The sequence below is a fragment of the Genypterus blacodes genome, unplaced genomic scaffold (genome assembly GCF_046128005.1).
Source record: "Genypterus blacodes isolate CSIRO-AG114 ecotype Tasmania unplaced genomic scaffold, CSIRO-AGI_Gbla_v1 ptg000090l_1, whole genome shotgun sequence".
NCBI classification, from domain to species: domain Eukaryota; kingdom Metazoa; phylum Chordata; class Actinopteri; order Ophidiiformes; family Ophidiidae; genus Genypterus; species Genypterus blacodes.
The window spans coordinates 398,571-417,145 of NW_027466895.1; the positions used below are offsets into that span (position 1 = coordinate 398,571).

Below are 18,575 nucleotides of genomic sequence, written 5' to 3' on the forward strand. Positions count from 1 at the left end.
AGCTACATCTTAAGTTATTTTGTCACTTCATGTACATATGCATCAACCAATGTAGAGAGTATACGCCAGTTGTGTTTATGGGGTCATACTCCACAAGGTACTGTACTTGACAATGGTACTATATTAGAATCATTATTCTTTGTGTTTATGCTGTGTTTATGCTGAAGATAATCATTATTCTCTTTTAATTGTGAACTGATGATTGATAATATCATAGCAATGTTGAATCTTTAATTGGAACAACAATAATAACAATAGAACTCACTAAAGGTTTGTTCTACATTTTGTTTGTTTATACTTTGTGCTCTACATTGTTCCTTTGTAGCCTTTTTATCATTGGACGTTTCCGATTTCAATATTTAGACCGTAAATAAAATAGTTCTATTATGTCATCCCTTTGTTGGAAAAAGTTTCTTTTGTCGCTGTGCCTACACAACCAGATGGAAATGAATAATTTGGAAAGTGACGTCAGAGGTGGGATTGCCGACAATAACCGGGTTTCATGTCCGCTCGGCTTTCGTTCGGCCCTTTCCGGTGGCGGAGTTAAATCCCCGCCCCGCTTCATTCCTGCGTTGTTTGGGGACAGTAGGAAGATGGCGGCGGCCCCGCTGTACTGTGTCTGCCGGCAGCCCTACGATGTGAGCCGGTTTATGATCGAGTGCGACATCTGTAAAGACTGGTTCCATGGCAGGTATGTAGGTTACAGCGCCTTTTAATGGTGTGGTCCGTTTGAAGCGACAAACACTGGGTGTTTATTAAATAAAAGCGACGTTTCTCGGAGCGGTGGCTAACTTAGCTTGCTAAACAGCTAGCGGTGGGCGAAGGGGGTTTAAAGCGTCTATTGACACGACTCACCAAAGAAAGTGGGCTTCGTTATCTGAGAAACGCTCAATTCTTTTGGTAATTATTCAGGCAAAACTTGTATATCCGGTCACCCGTCCTCTCTTCTGCGCGTGTTGAGTATTTTACAATTAAACAGAGCTCTGTAAAAGTAGTTTTACCCAGAAATATACGAATCTGTCGTGACTGCCGCGGTCTGTCAGTCAAAACTGAGTGATCGAAAGCGTCGCGGGTCCGCAATGGCGTTATCTTCACACACACTTTAGAGATAAGTGGGATTTTAGATAAAAGTGGAACTTTGATGATCTGTTTCGGAGCTTGTTAGACCAGTCGTAGTGCGCCAGTGTTTGAGTCCAGGTTCGCAGCCCGCCTCAGCAGGTCGGGTTATCTAAGGATAACAGCAGCGCAGCGAACCTCACCGCTTACTTTAAACTTGTTCACATAACCCACGGAGCATGAAGCAGCCTGTGATTTCTGCGCACAATCTCCCGGTTATTATGGCTCTTATCTGACAATAGCCTACTTTGATACAGTTCACATATTTGAAGTTGTACATGTTTGCGCTTTTTTTGGTATTTTATTATTTTAACACGTTCTGTTAGGTAGTGAACGGAGGAGAACAAGGGGCTTGTTATGGTCGCGCTTTTCATTGACAGCTTGAGAAATTTAAATCCCCCTTTCAAAGCCGAGGCGCGCATGGCAGCAGCCCCCCTAGTGGCGGGTGGAGGTATTGTTTAAAGGGACCGTGAAGCTTTCTGGTCTCTCTTAATCTCTCTGTTGTATCACACTTACTCAAACAAACACACCCAGGGAGGTTTTTTGATGAGTATTTGGGTGCGTGGTGGTTTTTGTCATCACAATGGTTACTTACGTTATTGTGTAATACGTCCTGTTGTGTCACTACATACATGGTGTAAAATGTCAGATGTCATCTGTGCTCTGTCTACATCCCGTTTCTGTGCTGAACTCAGCTAACCTTTGCTCAAGATAGTTATAGATTGTAAGGACTCGTTCTACATGTTTTCAATCAATTCAACTGGAATTATTATTTTTGCGCTGTATTGTTTAGAATGCAGAAGAGCAACACATTGTCCATTCCACATTGAGACCTCAAAGTTAGAAATTGCTTATATGACATCCATTGGTTTTGGTTACTCTCTTTAAATTGACTGATCTATTCATTAGCTTTAAGTTTCAGCCTTGAGTTTATCCTTAAAAATGTTTGTTGGCGGGAGGCAGTATAGTCTCTAGGCCGTTGTTCAGACTGTTCTTGAGCAGTGCGGCAAGGATTCCTGTATCAGTCCTGTATCAGGTCAACTCCTGTGAGCTAATCAGTAAATCTGGACCGGCTAAGAAAGCTTGTTACGTATGAAAATGAATGACAGACGGCGTCACATTGTTGTAGCTTGTGTTGACGTGGAACTAATCGGCCCACATCAACAGACTCTTTTACACCAATCATATTACACGTGACCCATTCTTTGATCCTAAGAATCAGCCTGTGTGGGCGTATCTCCATAGCAACTGTTTATGAATGCAATAATCTGTTTTGCTCATGTTGAAATGACGGAGGCCATTGCATAACCACATAAACCGTGCTGCCAAAAAGTTGGCGCCCGGAATTTGCACCGTCCTCTGTGTGAGCCAAAGGAGGCTGGCTGTGCGTCTTGTGCCAGAAAGAAAAGGAACAAATGTTGGAGCTTCCACCATTGATGACTAATAAGCACACACACACGCAGTGGAGCTCCAAACAGCCTGATTTTCCGTTTCTTTCCCACGAGGCTAGCCAGAAGGAAAGGGATATTCTCTGGCTGTGGCCGGTGACACGCTGATGGAGCAAAAAGGAGACAATTTGAACCTACTGGTGTCTGTTTGTCAGCAAACTCGCTGAGCTGCTGTTTATGTTTGTGACACTTTGTCTCCCTGCCTCAAATTGTGTGTCCCTGTTTGCATCACCTGTCTCTCTGCTTTGATACTGGCTGGCACAAGAGTGCAACGAGGACACGCTGTAATTGAAACAGTGTGTGTTGTGGTAGCAGTGAGGGAACTGGAACCAGAAAGAGGGTGTTGTGTTTACTCTTAGAAGATTTTCCTGCAAAGTCTGCCACATTGCTATACTTGTTATCCTCCCTTTGATTAAAATTTGGATGTAGAGACTGCCGATGGCTGGTGACTATAGCTGTGTTTCCATTGCTAGTTTTGCATGCTTGAACACGGAAAACAGTTCCGGTTCTATCACGTTCTGTTGTCTTCTTTGCAAATCTTAACTCCGAATGCTCTTCTTTACCAACCAGTGACTTGTGTACATGGAGGGGTTATTGTAAAGGGATCATTGTGGAAAGTGAGAAGATAATTTGTCAACACTGTGGATGTTGGTATGCTGGAAATCCTCACTGGGTCAAATCAGATCACACAGTTTCCCTCTGCACTCCTGCTCAGCCTGCGTCTGGTGTAGGCGCTGGGCGTGTTGATAGGCCAGTGGCTAGATGGGCCGAAGAGAATAGGGCTAATGATTGATGGGAGCTCCGGCGAGCCAAGTTCAATGCACGATCTGTCAATGTCATGCACGGGCTGAGTGCTCTAAAGAGAGATGGATAGTCTCCACAGAGTGCCTGTGTGGTGTTTACACCTAGCCGATGGATGGACGAGCGGAAGGATTCTCCTCTTTTCCCATTGTCACTCACCAATGAGACGTCCTGGATTGTCTGCTGAGGTGCCTGATAAGCTAATTGGCCCGAGTGAGGAGCGACCCAGTGGCTCCTGTTAAAAGCCATGTTTACATTCATTAGGGAGTCTGTCTCAGGGGGACCTGGACAACTGCATCAGATTTAGCTTGATCAATGTTGATTAGAGGTCAACGGCATCAAGTATTGATTTCCAGCCACTATAAATTATGATGCAGAATATATTGCTGTTGTACCAATTATGATTTCAAACATTGATATCTGTTTGTTCCCCTTGATTCTGAGGGCTGGATCTGGGAGTTACCTGAAGTTATTGTTTAATATCTAATCTAATTTACATTTAATTTACAGTCATTTAGCAGACGCTTTTATTCAAAGTGACTTCCAATTAAGATACTTTATATCTCATCGAACTAATCGATGTCAGGTTTGTTGAGATGCTTGCAGCACAGCTCAGTATTGTTGGAGAAGATTTATGGAAGACCTGTTCCTTACATCAAACGCACTATTGGGTATATTTGAATGTAGGCAGATTTAAAGCTTTTTCAATCTGCGTCCAGCCTTGCTTGAACAGAAACCTGACACGCTGATGAACACGTCCCTGTTCTTCTGCTGCTGCTAACGATCAATTCCTTTTATCACACTGAAACTTCAAAATGTCAAAAACATCTTCTCCTGTAAAAATGATCTTGCTATCTTGGCAAACTGCTGAAAATGAAGAATATTGCGCCTCCCGTCTCAGCTTCCATGGCACCTATAATTCATGATGCCTTATAAAGTGTAGGCTGTGTATAAAGGGGGGGTGGGGGGTTGCAGCCGCAGGACGTCGAGTCTTGAGGTGAGCTGGGAGAGGATTTGATGACTGGTGTGTTTCAGCGGGCAGCCAGAAGACTGATGACTCTGTAGGTTTTACAGGGGCCCTGAGACGACCATGTTGAAGACATGTGTGAAAGCAAAGCCCTCTGAGCCCGCAGGCGGCGCAACCTGGACCAAAAACAATTAAGTTGTTAAAACTCCCCGAGGCTCCCTGACGCCCCATAAACAACAAAGTGATCCTCTTTTGTTCTGTTCCCCAGCTGACTACAAAGAGGCCCCAACCCTGCTTCAAGTTGTAGCCACTGCAGGGATGTCGCGTCCATTTGTGTTTAGCTGCCGCCGATTATTTAACCGGTGAGGCCAAAATCACCACTCCACGTCCCCCCAGTTAGGGCTCAGTTGCGCCGACCGCTGTCCAGAGATGTTTATGGACGTGTGGACTCGTTTGTAAAGGGATTGCAGGCGGGTCAGGTGCTCATCTGGGGTAGATCAAGATGGGCAGGTGTGTTTAACTGCCCTCATCTCCTCCCTATCTCGCCAGCCATCCATTAGAATCTGCCGGTTCCCTAATGTAGGCGTGTCACCGCCCCCATGTGGAGCAGTTATTTAGAGCTTAAAATAATGGCCTTGCCCGCCTCCAGCCTTTGTGTTTCTGCACTGATCATTGAGGACAATGAACCCCTCACAGTGCATGGACTAATGAATAAGCCCTCTCAGTCACACAGGATGGAGGCCCTTGATGAGAGGAAGTGGAGGGAGAGGGGAGGTTGATGGCAGGGTTTAGCGCGCACACACACATCCACACACATATCTTCTCACTGGGGACGGGATGTTTGGTTTAGTAATCTGCTGTGGCGCTGTCACAGCCTCTGACCGACACTCCACTCTGATTCAGGCTACACATTGTTCTGATCTTTATGGGACATGTTGACTGTGCTCATATTTGGTCGTAACAACACGTCCTGCTATTGTCCTACAACATATGATAGCTCTATCATATTGAGGATGAAGGCGCCTGTTTGGTTTGTTGTGTTCCTCTTGTCTTATCCTCTCTGATGACTTTCCAAGGCTCTGAAATTCAACTTAACACTAGAACAGTTTGCACACTCACCAGCTTTGTGATGATGCAATAAATCATCACGCCTGCACACGGCAGGAAATACTTTGCCCTCTCTGTGTTTAAGCCGAGTCCCCACTTCCTCCTGCGTTCTGCGTCTTGAGTCTGTTGAGTTCTCCGCTTGCCAGCCCGAGCGGCAGTGAAAGCAGGTAGTCATTTCAGGTGACACACAAGCTGAGTCAGCCCTGCGAATGTGGCACAGTGCCCCGCTTTCCCCCGCTGTGGCATTACATGGAGGGAAGTATGGAGGCGGGCGAGGACAACGAGGTCACCCCGACTCTGGCTTGGCTCAGCCGAGCACACATGCTGCTCTCATACGTCTCGACAGCAGAGAGCTGTGACTCATGCTTTCCCCCGGCTGAACAGCCCCACATCCGAGCCAAGATTCCAGATACATGAGCTCCACCGAATACTACAGCCAGCACTGTACAGTATTATTGCCGGTCATGCACTCGCTCACGTGCAGGGGCAGGCCTGTAGTTTCTTGTGTAGGCTATGCCATTAAAAGGTCTCCTTAAAGCAGTGCAATGTTACAAAACCTCAACTTTTTTGGGAAATACAAGTACGAACAGAGACACTGTGGAGCTAGTTGGCATTTGTTTCCCCCGGTCCATAGTCTTGAGAAAAGCCTCTAAAAGCTTTGTCTAGTCTTGTGTGGCTGTAGTAACGTCTGGATCCTTATCTGTAACACGAATGTCCCTATTTCAGACTGTAAATGTTATCATGCTTTACAGTCACTAATGGTGCCGACGCAGTAAAGTGATGTGAAGGAGCTACCGGTGATATCCTGTTTGTACCACAGGGCCATGGGGCCAGCATTCACACACGCTCACCACTTCCTGATGAGTTAATGGACCTCAGCTTTGTTTCCTTTACAGTTTCCTGCAATTCCTTGTAGATCAAAGCTGATAGCAGCCTGCTGCTTAGCTTCGCCCTCCTGCAGGCCGTCTCTGGTAGCCGGGGCCCACGGCTGTGTTTTACCCATCTTTTAATCCTCTGAGTGGCCAGCCTTCATGTCACCGTGAAGCCCAGAGGCCGCGGCCTGAAGGAAGGAGTGATAGTTTGATGGAAGACGGGGTGTTTGCGGCTTTTGTGTAGAGTGTAATTACGCTGTCATTATAGATTCCTTCCTGCCGTTTTGACTGTTTCTTCACTAGCATAGGAAGTTTACAAATCACGCTGACCTCAGTCATGGTAGCAGTCGGAGTCTGCAAGCGGAAATTGTCTTTGGTGTCACATTGAGAGACAAAGGCAACAGAGGGTTCTTTGTTTGTACCTTTTATACATCAGTGCACATGCTTGATTCAAACAAATGCCCAGCTTGCAGTTTTTCTCTCTTTTACATATGCTGCAACTCCAGTCGCTGCTCTGGACTGGAGCCCTGGTATGTAAAGACTGGAATGTGCGTTTGTGTTGCTGCCTGCGGTTTGGCTGCAGCACTGCAGTCGGGGGGGGGGGGGGGGGGGGGGGGGTAGTGGCACAAGCGACACTTTGGCAGCTCGGTGGCAGAACGACACACGCTTGCGACGAGCCTCACTTTCTGTAAATGTCAGGCAAACAGTCGACGCTCCGCCCAGGTTCCGTCCTGAGCGAGAAGGCTGCAGCTTTATTAAACCGCAGCCACGTTCTGAAATATGAAACATGCAACATGCACTCAGCCACCTTACAGGCCCAGACATCACAGACAACTCACCCCAGGGCCTAAACTTGGAAGGGTTGTTTTTTTTAGAGTCTAAAAGCTACATCATCATCATCATACCTCATCATGATATCTCCCAGTTTGGACAAAGTGGAGTGGAATCGAAGCAGTTTTAAGTCGGACACAATCTAATGTGAACCAAGCTGACCTAGGGTTTGTCTATGCGTCATGTGTCTTCGTGTGTGTTCAAGATTGATCACTACATGACAGATCTTTATCACATTTCTTCATTCCTCTGCATCATCTTTCCCGCCATCTGCAAGCCGCCTAACAATGTCTCTCCTCTTTGTCTCCAGCTGTGTGCAGGTAGAGGAGCATCATGCGGTGGATATCGATGTGTACCACTGTCCCAACTGTGATGTCGTACAAGGACCCTCCCTGAGTGAGTAGCTCTCTGTCATCAGTCTCGTGTCAGCTCCGTGCTCCAGCATGCATCTCATTCGTCAAACACTGTCGCCTGCTGGTCGGTGTGTAAGGGACCGTGTCACCCTCTCCCAAGTCAGTATTTTCCCAAACACGTCTGTGTACTGCTCCCCTGGGGGAAAGGCCGCTCTGCACAGCACTCCAGTCTGATTCTTTTAGGGGAGGGGGGATGGGATAACCTCTGTGAGCCCACAGGGCAGACATTAACAGGCTAATTGAATGATGCTGTAAGCCCCTCACTTTGATTGGACAAGCCCCCCCCCCATCCCCCCCGCAGCACAGAGGTTGAGCAGTGAATTAATTTTGATATGAAGACCGGTGGTGACATGCATAATTTACCACTTTGTGGGGTGAATAAGTTTTGAGCGTGCAATGACATAAGGAATGAAACATCTTCAGCTGTACATAGATACCCACACTGTACACACTCTGTCCCTTCACAGTGTGGAACAGGTCATTTATAGACCTGCCTAATTAGCATCTACACCAATTTCTGCATTCATAAAGATTCAAACTAATTTACTAAGAATACATGACCCGTTTGTTCAGTAATGTTTCAGAGATAATGGAGTGTTAAACGCTGAGGGCTCTGTTTGTTGCAGTGAAAAGGCGCAACAACTCGCACAGGCACGACTACACCGAGCCGGACGACGGGACCAAGCCAGTGCAGGCCGGCACCCCAGTGTTCATCAAGGAGCTCCAGAGCAGGACCTTCCCCAGGTAGAGCGCACACACACACACACACACACACACACACACTCGCACTCGCACTCGCACTCGCACTCGCACTCGCACTCACATGAACTTCAACTTATACAGATGCTGTTAAAACTGGCAATTGTTCATGTTTTGCATAATATTAGAATATGAAAGAGAATGAGAGCCTTTAATTGTTACACATTCTGAACATGTTGTGGTGTCGTTGCAGTGGGGAGGAGATTCTTGTGCGGATGAAGGGCGAGCAGGTGACGCCCAAATACCTGGAGAGGCACGGCTTCCACTTTCCCATCGCTGTCACCGAGATGGAAGGCCTGGGCCTCAAACTCCCACCGCCTACTTTCTCTGTCAAGGATGTGGAGCAGTATGTGGGTAAGGGTGTATTGATTCATGCGCAGACACGATGATGCAGCAGCATCAAGCGTTTGCCACAAAGCTGTATCAAATTCACAACACGATGTAAAGTAGATGTGGGCTTTCTGAGCAGAATCTGCAGTAGCCACAGTCTGCTTCATCACTAATGAAAGTGCCCACCAGCAGCCGGCTAAGTGTCCATCTCCAAGCAGGCGCCATCTGTGTGTCAATACGAACAGGTTTCCAGGTTCATGGGGTTTTAACCCACTTATCAGGCATCAGGCGATGGCTGAATGAGTTCTAAATGAGTGACGTCTAAGCTTTCACTGCCCTCTCTATGACCACTAGGCTTCCTTATTGAGGAGGCCTTGCACTTCCCGGCTCCTATTACAAGCCCATTACCGAGCCCACCGGTGTTTTTATCGTTAAGTTCAGATTACAGACTCCCTCTCTCACTTTATCTTCCCCTCCCACGCCCTATTGAACATTACGCCAAGGCACAGGTGTTGTGATCGGGGAGCGGGTGTCGGGTTGCGTTTCTTACAGTTTGGGAGACAATGGGACAGCGGGAGTCAACGCTGACGGTTCCTGTGGCTCTGCGACATCTGACTGGGTGGTGAATTTGTAGATGCAGAGTGATATCATGGACTCGAACCTCACATTTTCATTGTAGGGTTTAATCCTCAATTGCTACGGCTCTCCATTTGGAACAGTTCCCTTGATTACACCAATGAAGATGGAGATATCATTCAAGTTACTCTGGAAAGGTTTTCAAAGCCAAGGACTCATATTATTCAAGTCAAACATACAACGGGTGATTTTTCTTTCTACTGTATATTCAATTTCATGATTGGGGAAAAAAACAGGATGTCTACTGAGGGTTTGCGGTTCAAGGATGTTGCCCCAGTAATATTTGCAAATTAATGCAACACTTATCTTAATTAATGACCTCTTAAGCAAAGCGGTTTATGTGCAATAAATCACTGAGATTACAGTGGAAGGTTATGTGCCTCATATTTAGCGAGCTCATCAGGATATTTGGACTTTATATAAGCTCCTGCACCGCTATCGTGTGGATTTGAGATGCTGTCATCATGCGTAAACTCGCCATGGGCTGGTTTGCAGGCGGGTTTGTCCCTCACTGTGACTGAGTGACTCTTACTCCAGCTGTTCTCTGTCATCAGACGCTGTGTGTGTGTGTGTGTGTGTGTGTGTGTGTGTGTGTGTGTGTGTGTGTGTGTGTGTGTGTGTGTGTGTGTGTGTGTGTGTGTGTGTGTGTGTGTGTGTGTGTGTGTGTGTGTGTGTGTGTGTGTGTGTGTGTGTGTGTGTGTGTCTGTGTGTGTGTCTGTGTCTGTGTCTGTGTGTGTGTGTGTGTGTGTGTGTGTGTGTGTGTAATACTACACCAGGGTAAAGGAAAAAAAAAAGGTGTGTGGGGAAAATACAACAACCAGCTGTCTTGCTATACAAACTGCACCCCAGTCCCACTTCCGGCCAAATGTGTCACACCAGTGTGATTTGTAGCGTCCCAACTGTTGGCTGTTGTGCTCAGGGTCTCTGTGTTCGACTCCCTCGCTTCCTTTTTTACACATAAAAACACTCCGCGCAGCCCACGGACACACTCTTTCTCTCATCCATACACAGACTTTGTTTTACAGTCTAGTCTCCCACGCACGCTCACACACTCACGCACACAGTCATTAAACCCTGTGACCCTCTCACCTCCGCCCACTCCCCCCCCCCCAGGGACTGGTGGTCTGGACAGATTGACGGATTGTCTCGCTAGCCTCCGTGCAGGCCGTCTCCGTGCTGCTGTATTGATGCCAGTTTCCCTGAGGGCTTCATCTAAAAAAAACACTAGGGCGCTCGTAGGCCTCCGGCCCCAGCCAGCCCCGTTCGCCCACTCCACAGTTTTGCATTTGCGTTTGGTTGATGACAAAACGTGGTTTTCATTGCTAGGACTACACAATGAGATTTATGGTTTCTTATCGCTTATCTCCAGGTGGTGACAAGATCATCGACGTGATCGATGTGGCACGACAGGCCGACAGCAAGATGAAGCTCAGCGAGTTCATCCAGTATTACACCAAACCCCATCGACCCAAAGTCCTTAACCTCATCAGCCTGGAGTTCTCTGACACCAAGTAAGACGTGCTGCAGTCATGTGGTTTAGTTAAAAGCAATGAGGGAGAGGAAATACTTATCAACATATGTGCAACCTCGACCTCTCCAGGATGTCTGAGCTGGTGGTGGTTCCCGACGTGGCCCAGAAGATGTCCTGGGTGGAGAACTACTGGCCCGACGACTCCTTCTTCCCCAAGCCCTTCGTCCAGAAGTACTGCCTTATGGGGGTCAAGGACAGCTACACTGATTTCCACATAGACTTTGGCGGTACCTCCGTGTGGTACCATGTCCTCTGGGTAAGTGTGTTTGCACAAGCCAAGATATTTAGCTTGTGGCCAATTGGGCCATGCTTGCTGAAAGGTCACCCAGCTTCTCACTTCACATCCACTCATCAAACAATCCATCTCCAGCTCCCATCTCACAAGCGGCTGACGTTGAGTTTCTTGAGTTACTTCTTTGCAGACTCGACACAAAATCCACCTCAAGCAAGAAACAACAGACATCAAAGATGAAAGCTTAACCAAACTCCTCTTCTTCCCCCCCTGCAGGGTGAGAAGATCTTCTACTTGATCAAACCCACTCCAGCCAACCTTGCACTATACGAGGCCTGGAGCTCCTCGCCCAATCAGAGCGAGGTGTTCTTCGGAGACAAAGTCGAGACGTGCTACAAGTGCGTCGTGCCCCAAGGAACCACCCTGCTCATCCCTACAGGTGTGTGTGTGTGTGTGTGTGTGTGTGTGTGTGTGTGTGTGTGTGTGTGTGTGTGTGTGTGTGTGTGTGTGTGTGTGTGTGTGTGTGTGTGTGTGTGTGTGTGTGTGTGTGTGTGTGTGTGTGTGTGTGTGTGTGTGTGTGTGTGTGTGTGTGTGTGGTCTAACACTGCTGCTCTCTTGTAGCTTAGTGTCCCTGAAAGACCTCGACACGCCGACTTCTCTTGCATGATCCTTCGCTCTGAGGTCTCCAAACACATTAAATCTTTACACACACAAACACACACTGAGTTATCTGTGTCACTGATGTTATGTTATACTTTGTAACTGGGTAACTGCATTACAGGGGCTCTGTTTGTCTCTCACAGAAATGCTGCAGTTAATGCACAGCACACACATGCATCGGAAAGTTAAAAATAAAATCACGCTTCCCATGACTCCTGCCAGGAAAATGAAGGCTTCTTGAAGGATCTCTCTCATTGCCTAAGGAAAATAACAGAGGGGACTTCATGTTGAGCAACAACCCAAACATTCAATGACCGCAATTGCAAAGGAGAAATTAAGAGAAACAGAGATGTTATGAAATATTTAGAGGCGTAGAAGAAGAAGGAGTGCTGCAGATCCCAGCCCTCTGTTTTCACCAGATCAGCTGCACGTGACTCCACCAGCTCACATTCCTTTGTGAGGCGAGAATTCATTACTTTGGCGTAAAAATTTATGTTGACAGCATAAAAAGATGTTTGTGTTTCAGGCCATTAACTAACTATGACACGCTTTTATTTAACGACGCGATAGTTAAACTATCACCAGTGTCCGAAGTCATTATGGCGATCCATCCATCAGTCTGTGAATAGACTTTTTAAGCCAAAGAAGTTCCTTTGCTCCCCCTGCACCCAGACAGACAAAGCTCTGTTCTGTCTGTCAGCTCCTGGCTGTCTTCACTTCGTCTTCCAGCAGCGCTTTCCCTGCAGGTTCAAGCCGCATTGTAAGAGGAGGCTTTTGGCAGAGGGGGTAGGATTTAAGCGGGGGTCAGAGAGCACAGTAGGTCAGTTGACCGGCGCATTATCAGGCCTGTCAATCAGCATTTTATCACCTCCCCCAGACTCTGCATTCCCTCTCTGTGAGCTGCACGAAGAGCAGTGTTTATCTGAGAAGGTGCACATCATTGTAGTGGCAGCCTTATCTCGTAGTGTGCCTGTGGGAGGACAAAGTTTGTTTGTGCGCATAGAGACAGACACACACACACACACACACACACACACACACACACACACACACACAGAGAGAGATATGGGTGATAGGTGTGTGCATCCATGTTTGAGCAGTGGATGAGCTATTTCTTCTCTAAATAATCTAAATATGTAGACATGCACTCACAGACCCTCTAACCCACAGCCGTTCACGTAAACTGAGTACATAATCACAGTCAGTCTTGCAGGTCAAATCGGTCTTTTGAACTGGTGTGCTTTGCTGCCCCCTACAGGATGGATCCATGGCGTTCTCACCTCTCAGGATTGCATGGCATTCGGAGGAAACTTCCTCCACAACCTCAATATTGGCATGCAGCTCAGGTAAAAAAAAGTCCACACATTGTTGCTCATTTCAGCTTTAATCTACATTAGCATCCTTGTCACTCACCTGTTATACGGTGTTGTTTTGTAGGTGTTATGAAATGGAGCGTCGTCTGAAGACCCCAGACCTCTTTAAGTTTCCCTACTTTGAGGCCATCTGTTGGTATGTGGCCAAGAACCTCCTAGAAACCCTAAAAGGTGACTATGAACACAACCTTATCTTGACTTAAGTGTTCATGCCGTTGATATACTTTAATGAATGTAATCATTTTGATCTTTTCCTCCCAGAGCTACGAGAGGACAACTGTCCGTCACCAACCTACCTGGTGGATGGAGTCAAGGCTTTAATTAGTGCACTAAAGACCTGGCTGAAAAGAGAGGTGAGGGTTAAGAAAACGGTTGAGCGGCCTGACTCTTTGTTGACTGTCACCACTGTCTGCCCCTCATCCTCTGGCTGTGTGTCAGTGGCCACAGACAGACACATTTTGTTCCTGCTGTCCTATCTGAATGTGCTCTGTTGTGGCTTTGCAGGTGACTGAACCCTCCAGTGAGGTTCCAGACAATATCAGGCCGAACCATCTCATCAAAGAGCTGACCAAGGAAATCCGCTACCTGGAGGTAAGGAGAGACGGGGAGGATTAAACCTTTAACCCTAGTGCAGGTGTTGAAGATTCGAGCAGAACTTAATGAGAGAGAATAGAATAGAAAGACAGAAAAGAATTAATACAGGTAATGACCACTGTGATCAATGTCCATGAAGAAAAACCTCATTTTCCATTTCTTAAATCTATAGGAGGAACCAGGCAGTGGTGGCAAGCCAGTGAAATCTCAGGGAAGTGGGTGTGGAGTGGGATCTGGATCCAATGGGTGTCCAGCCACCCGCTCCACGCTGGAGAGGCTGTGCCAGGCCCGACGGGCAAGAAAGGCTGCCAGGCGGCTGAGGGAGCAGCAGCGCCAGGCCCCCAAGCTGCCCTCCAACCTGGACATCTTGGAGCAGCACACCAGGGAGGTGCTGAAGAGGCTGGAGGTGGGACCACTGGATGAGGTGAGCTGCTAGAAAGCTTGTGACCTCTTCTGTGCACGTTTCTGGTCATTAGCTGTTTAAAAAAACTGATTGTTGTCTGTACCCAACCAGGACCCATCATTCTGCACAAAGGTGCATGGGAAGCTCAACAACGTGTCGACCGCATCTGCAGCTGCTGCAGCAGAGAATCTAGACGAGAACCATCTGCGGTTCATGATGGTCAATGGCAGAATCATCAGGTAACAGCACACATTAATATATCTGCGTGTGTGTGTGTGTGTGTGTGTGTGTGTGTGTGTGTGTGTGTGTGTGTGTGTGTGTGTGTGTGTGTGTGTGTGTGTGTGTGTGTGTGTGTGTGTGTGTGTGTGTGTGTGTGTGTGTGTGTGTGTGTGTGTGTGTGTGTGTGTGTGTGGGGGGGGGGGGGGGGGGGGGGGGGGGGGGGGGGGGGGTTTGTTCATAGTTGAGTTCCCCTGTACAGTATTTTGATTTCCATGTGGATTTGCCTCATTATTGACACATGTACATCTGTGTGCCTGTATGTACATATACAGAGATATGAGGCGCCCTGGCACAGGCAACAGTCCAATAAAGATGGAGGGTGAAAGGTCATCTTTTGGCCAAGGCCCACCAAAGAGTTGTGGGGATACATCAGAGCGGACACAAGAGCAGCACAGCATAGCAGAGAAATCCTGTCTGGAAAGTGTGAAGATTGAACTCAGGGAAGAAGCCTCGGGACACTCGAGTGTGTCGGACATAGATTCAGACAGTGACTCTCCCACAGAGGTAATGCACTCATACCACATGATACGTTTATATGATATGATACCAATACATCATACGTTTAGTATATTCACACACAGACATCCACTTGTCACCTTTGTGTTGTGGTTTTATGCCATGAATTATGATGGATCCTCCTTTTAATTCAAATTTAGCATAAAGCGTCGTCGTCGTCTTCATCCTCTTCTGAGGAGGATTCGGAGAGTTCCCAGGGGGAGGAAGAGGAGGGGGAGGAGAGCGGCTCATTTCGGCAGAAAGGCTCAGGGCACACAATAGAGCTGGACCCGTCTGGCCAGAAACTCAGGCACAAACACAAACCACTCAAACGGTGAGGAACAAGTTTATTTATGAGTTCAGTTTGTGGGGAACACACTGAGTAAACAATCTTTCACTGAGGTGGTATTAAGTTTGTGTTTTCTGTTTGCTTCCTGCAGAGATCGTCCTACCTCACCCAGCACAGAAGAGGCCATTCAGGGGATGCTGTCCATCGCTGGTCTGCTGTGCTCCTCTAAGCCAGAGAAGGGAGCCTCCTCCCAGGAGCCCTGGTGGTCCAGCCCCAGCCACCGCCCCCTGCTGGAGCAGCTGGAGCAGAGGGAGCCTGCACAGCACCAGCACCAGCACCGACTTCAGGGGGACAAGAGTCCCATGGACAGCCAGGGCAACAGCAGCAGTGAGGCCTGGGACAATCAGGGGCTCCCCAGTCCTCTCAGCAGAAGCCACAACACCAGCCCAGAGACAGAATACCAGTACTGTGACCCCACAATGTCTCCACCACTGCACCCCTCCAAGAGACAAGCCCCCAACCCCCCACCCATCAGCAATCAGGCAACAAAAGGTTTGGGAATCACTTTTGTCTTTACTTCTTGAAAGTGGAGAATGGTAGAAGTAAAAATTGGTTAAACATGAAAACAGGAGAACATGTACCAACAATCCAATAAGAAAATTGAAATGGTTCAAAGAAATAAGAGGAAATAGTGGTGATGCCAATATTTATGGTATGAAACCTAATTGTAAAGGAATCATTGACTCAGAATGGATGACATAGGAAGGGTAACATTAAATGGGAATTTATAGAAAATACACACTGTACATTTACTGCAGAGGACTGCAGCTGAATTGGTGTAACACCTTGTAGGCTTAATTATCCTGCTGCTCCCTGCTGATTTATCACACACTTTGTCTCTCTCGCTCTCTTTTCTTTTTTTAGGCAAACGGCCCAAAAAAGGAATGGCCACTGCCAAGCAGAGACTGGGCAAGATCCTGAAGCTCAATAGACACAGTCGGGTCTTTGTGTAACACTCCAAAACATCAGAGGCAAATGTGAGAAGTAGGGGTTACGTCCTAATTGGGCACAGCCCCCGTTCTTGAAAAACATTTGTGAATTTGATACCAGACACTTTAGTGCTGTAGAAAGGAAAGGACACTCTTCCTGGAGACGAGCAAAGCTAAAAGACTCGCGTCAACCACGCTCACTGTGCATGCTTAGGAGACAGGGTATTGGATCTGAAAGAAGCAAGTGCACGAGATCACTACAAAGCACACTAAAAACAGAAGAGCTGAGAGAAACAACTGAGCCGAGCATGTTCTGAGCTTTTTTGCAGCCAGGAAAAGGTGGATCGAGGAGGAGATGTGGGAAGTCTGCCGGACGAGAACACTTGCAAGAAGACATTACCACTTGCTGAGACATTTGCATCGCATTTACCAATATGTCCTCTCTCCTCTGCTGAAAACATCCCCCAATCCCGCTCGCTTCATGGCTATCTGCTGGGAACTGATAAGGATGGAGGAGCAGGGGCCGGCAGGGTCTGCGTTGCGTCTCGACCCACCGCGTGGGTTCCTCCTCCAGGCCAGGTTGCGCTGAGGAAGAGGCAGTGAACTGAAATTTCAAAATGGTGCTTATTGTTTGTACTTCTCCACTCATGCATTTCACCTCCCCTCCCCAACTCTCCCTTTATCTCAATCACACCAGCAATAATGACGTTGAGGCGAGAGGAAAGAGAGAGAGGCAGCAACTTTGGCGGGTACTTCCCTGCGCTTGTTTCTTTTAATCAAACTGTTTTGTACGCTTGGGTGTGTTTCATTGTTTCTACGTAAACAGTACACAACTGAGTGCAAAAGTATGCTCAAGCTCTGCACTGTATTATGTAATAGAAGAGGGGGCGCGCTCGCCGTCCTGTTTGGGTGAAAGGGAAGTGTGCGGTCAAAGTGCTGCCTCTCTGTGAACTTTAATAGGAATATGAGAGTCATTTACTCGCTCAGATGTTGAGATGACTCGCATGATATCCTGCTTAATTTATTTTTTGTTTTGTGATTTTCTAAAAATGTGTTATTTTATGAATTCTTGAATGATGTATTTATTAATTGAAAAGAGAAAATGATTTTATTATATTTTGACCCTAAGCCTCAGCTACTCCGAGGACTTTTCCTTCACATGGGGTTACTCTCTTTTTGAAAAATCTTTTGAATGCATATTTTTTGCATTTTTTGTAAATGTGGATGTTATAGACTTCATGTGATCATCTGTTGTGTAGCAATATGCCTACAGATCTTCTCATTCTGTCATGCCCTCCCCCCCCCTCTCTCATTCCCAGTCGAGTAGATCCTGTGTTAGTTCTCATCCCGTTTCCGCTTCTCCCTGTAGCCAGAGGTGTTGGGTGAAGAGAGAATACTTTAAGTTGTGCATTTTTGAACTCTTGAGAAATGTCAACTTACATTTGTACACATGAGCTTTTTCAACTAGTGTCACTTTTCTTTGAGCAAAAAAAAAAAAGCCCAGAAAAGGTATTCTGAGCCACTGTGGTCTATCAAAAGTAGTCATTGTATTCAGAAGCGGGGAACGTTTGAGGAACTACATTGGAACGAGTGAGTTTTTTGTTTGTTTTTTTTGATACTGGTGCTGATTTAAGATGTTTTTGTTTTGGGGTGCACAGTGCTTCACTCTCAGGGAATGATGCCATGGACATAAAACCTTTGATTAACCACCAGCCATGTCATGGATGCAGACAGGATGTTCTCAGCAAGACTTGCAGTTGCTGAGCTTTTTTAAAAACAAAACAATGGAGTTAGTGCTTTGCTTTCGTCCATCATTGTACATTTAAGCTAACTTTTATAGCTTCTGTCAACATTAATTTGGTATTGTCCCCCACTGCTTACGCACTCATCTCAGTATTAAAGCATTTCACCTAATGTAAGACACACAGGCTTATTGTTGCCAAGTAGCTTTAAGATCACTGAACAGTGAGAGACTTGGAAAACTTAGCTCAGGTTAACTTGTGGTGTGCGACTGTGTGATCAATTATTTACCCATGACGAGGTTTCACACCATCCTGACAAAGAACCCACTAAAGTGAGTTAATGGCGTTGCCAGGCCGACGTCCTTGTCTTTCTATCACTTTTATATCTTTGAGCTCTTTGCATGTCAAAGCATTGAAATCACCAGAGCTGGCCTGCAGGCAGGGTTTGTTTTGAGCTGTAGTGTTCACAGGATCTGTTCCCTTCTGCTTTAGTATGCAGTTCCCTTGGCATTTGTGTTCTGTCCATTGGTTTCTCAGATTTAAATGGCTTATGATTTAAAATATACAAAACACTGGCTAACTGTGACACTGTTAATGCATTGCATTTTGATTCTGCATTTCAAAATTGCCTGTAAATAAATCTAATGAAATAACCTGTCTTTAATGTGCCTGCTGCCATTCAACTTGGATAAATGTACAGCTTGTGTT

General features: G+C 46.8%; 1 protein-coding gene across 1 annotated transcript; it reads left to right on the forward strand.

Annotated features, from left to right (window-relative positions):
* Positions 1 to 584: 584 nt before the first annotated feature.
* kdm7aa (lysine (K)-specific demethylase 7Aa) lies at positions 585 to 18,518 on the forward strand. The gene is made up of 17 exons (XM_076158902.1): positions 585 to 691; positions 7,453 to 7,538; positions 8,182 to 8,299; positions 8,508 to 8,668; positions 10,650 to 10,791; positions 10,881 to 11,067; positions 11,320 to 11,482; positions 12,962 to 13,049; positions 13,141 to 13,247; positions 13,338 to 13,429; positions 13,581 to 13,667; positions 13,843 to 14,094; positions 14,185 to 14,312; positions 14,625 to 14,856; positions 15,009 to 15,181; positions 15,288 to 15,688; positions 16,061 to 18,518. The coding sequence occupies exons 1-17, from the start codon at positions 594 to 596 to the stop codon at positions 16,147 to 16,149; spliced, it is 2,604 nt and encodes an 867-aa protein (XP_076015017.1). The 5' UTR covers positions 585 to 593; the 3' UTR covers positions 16,150 to 18,518.
* The last annotated feature ends 57 nt before the right edge of the window (positions 18,519 to 18,575 follow it).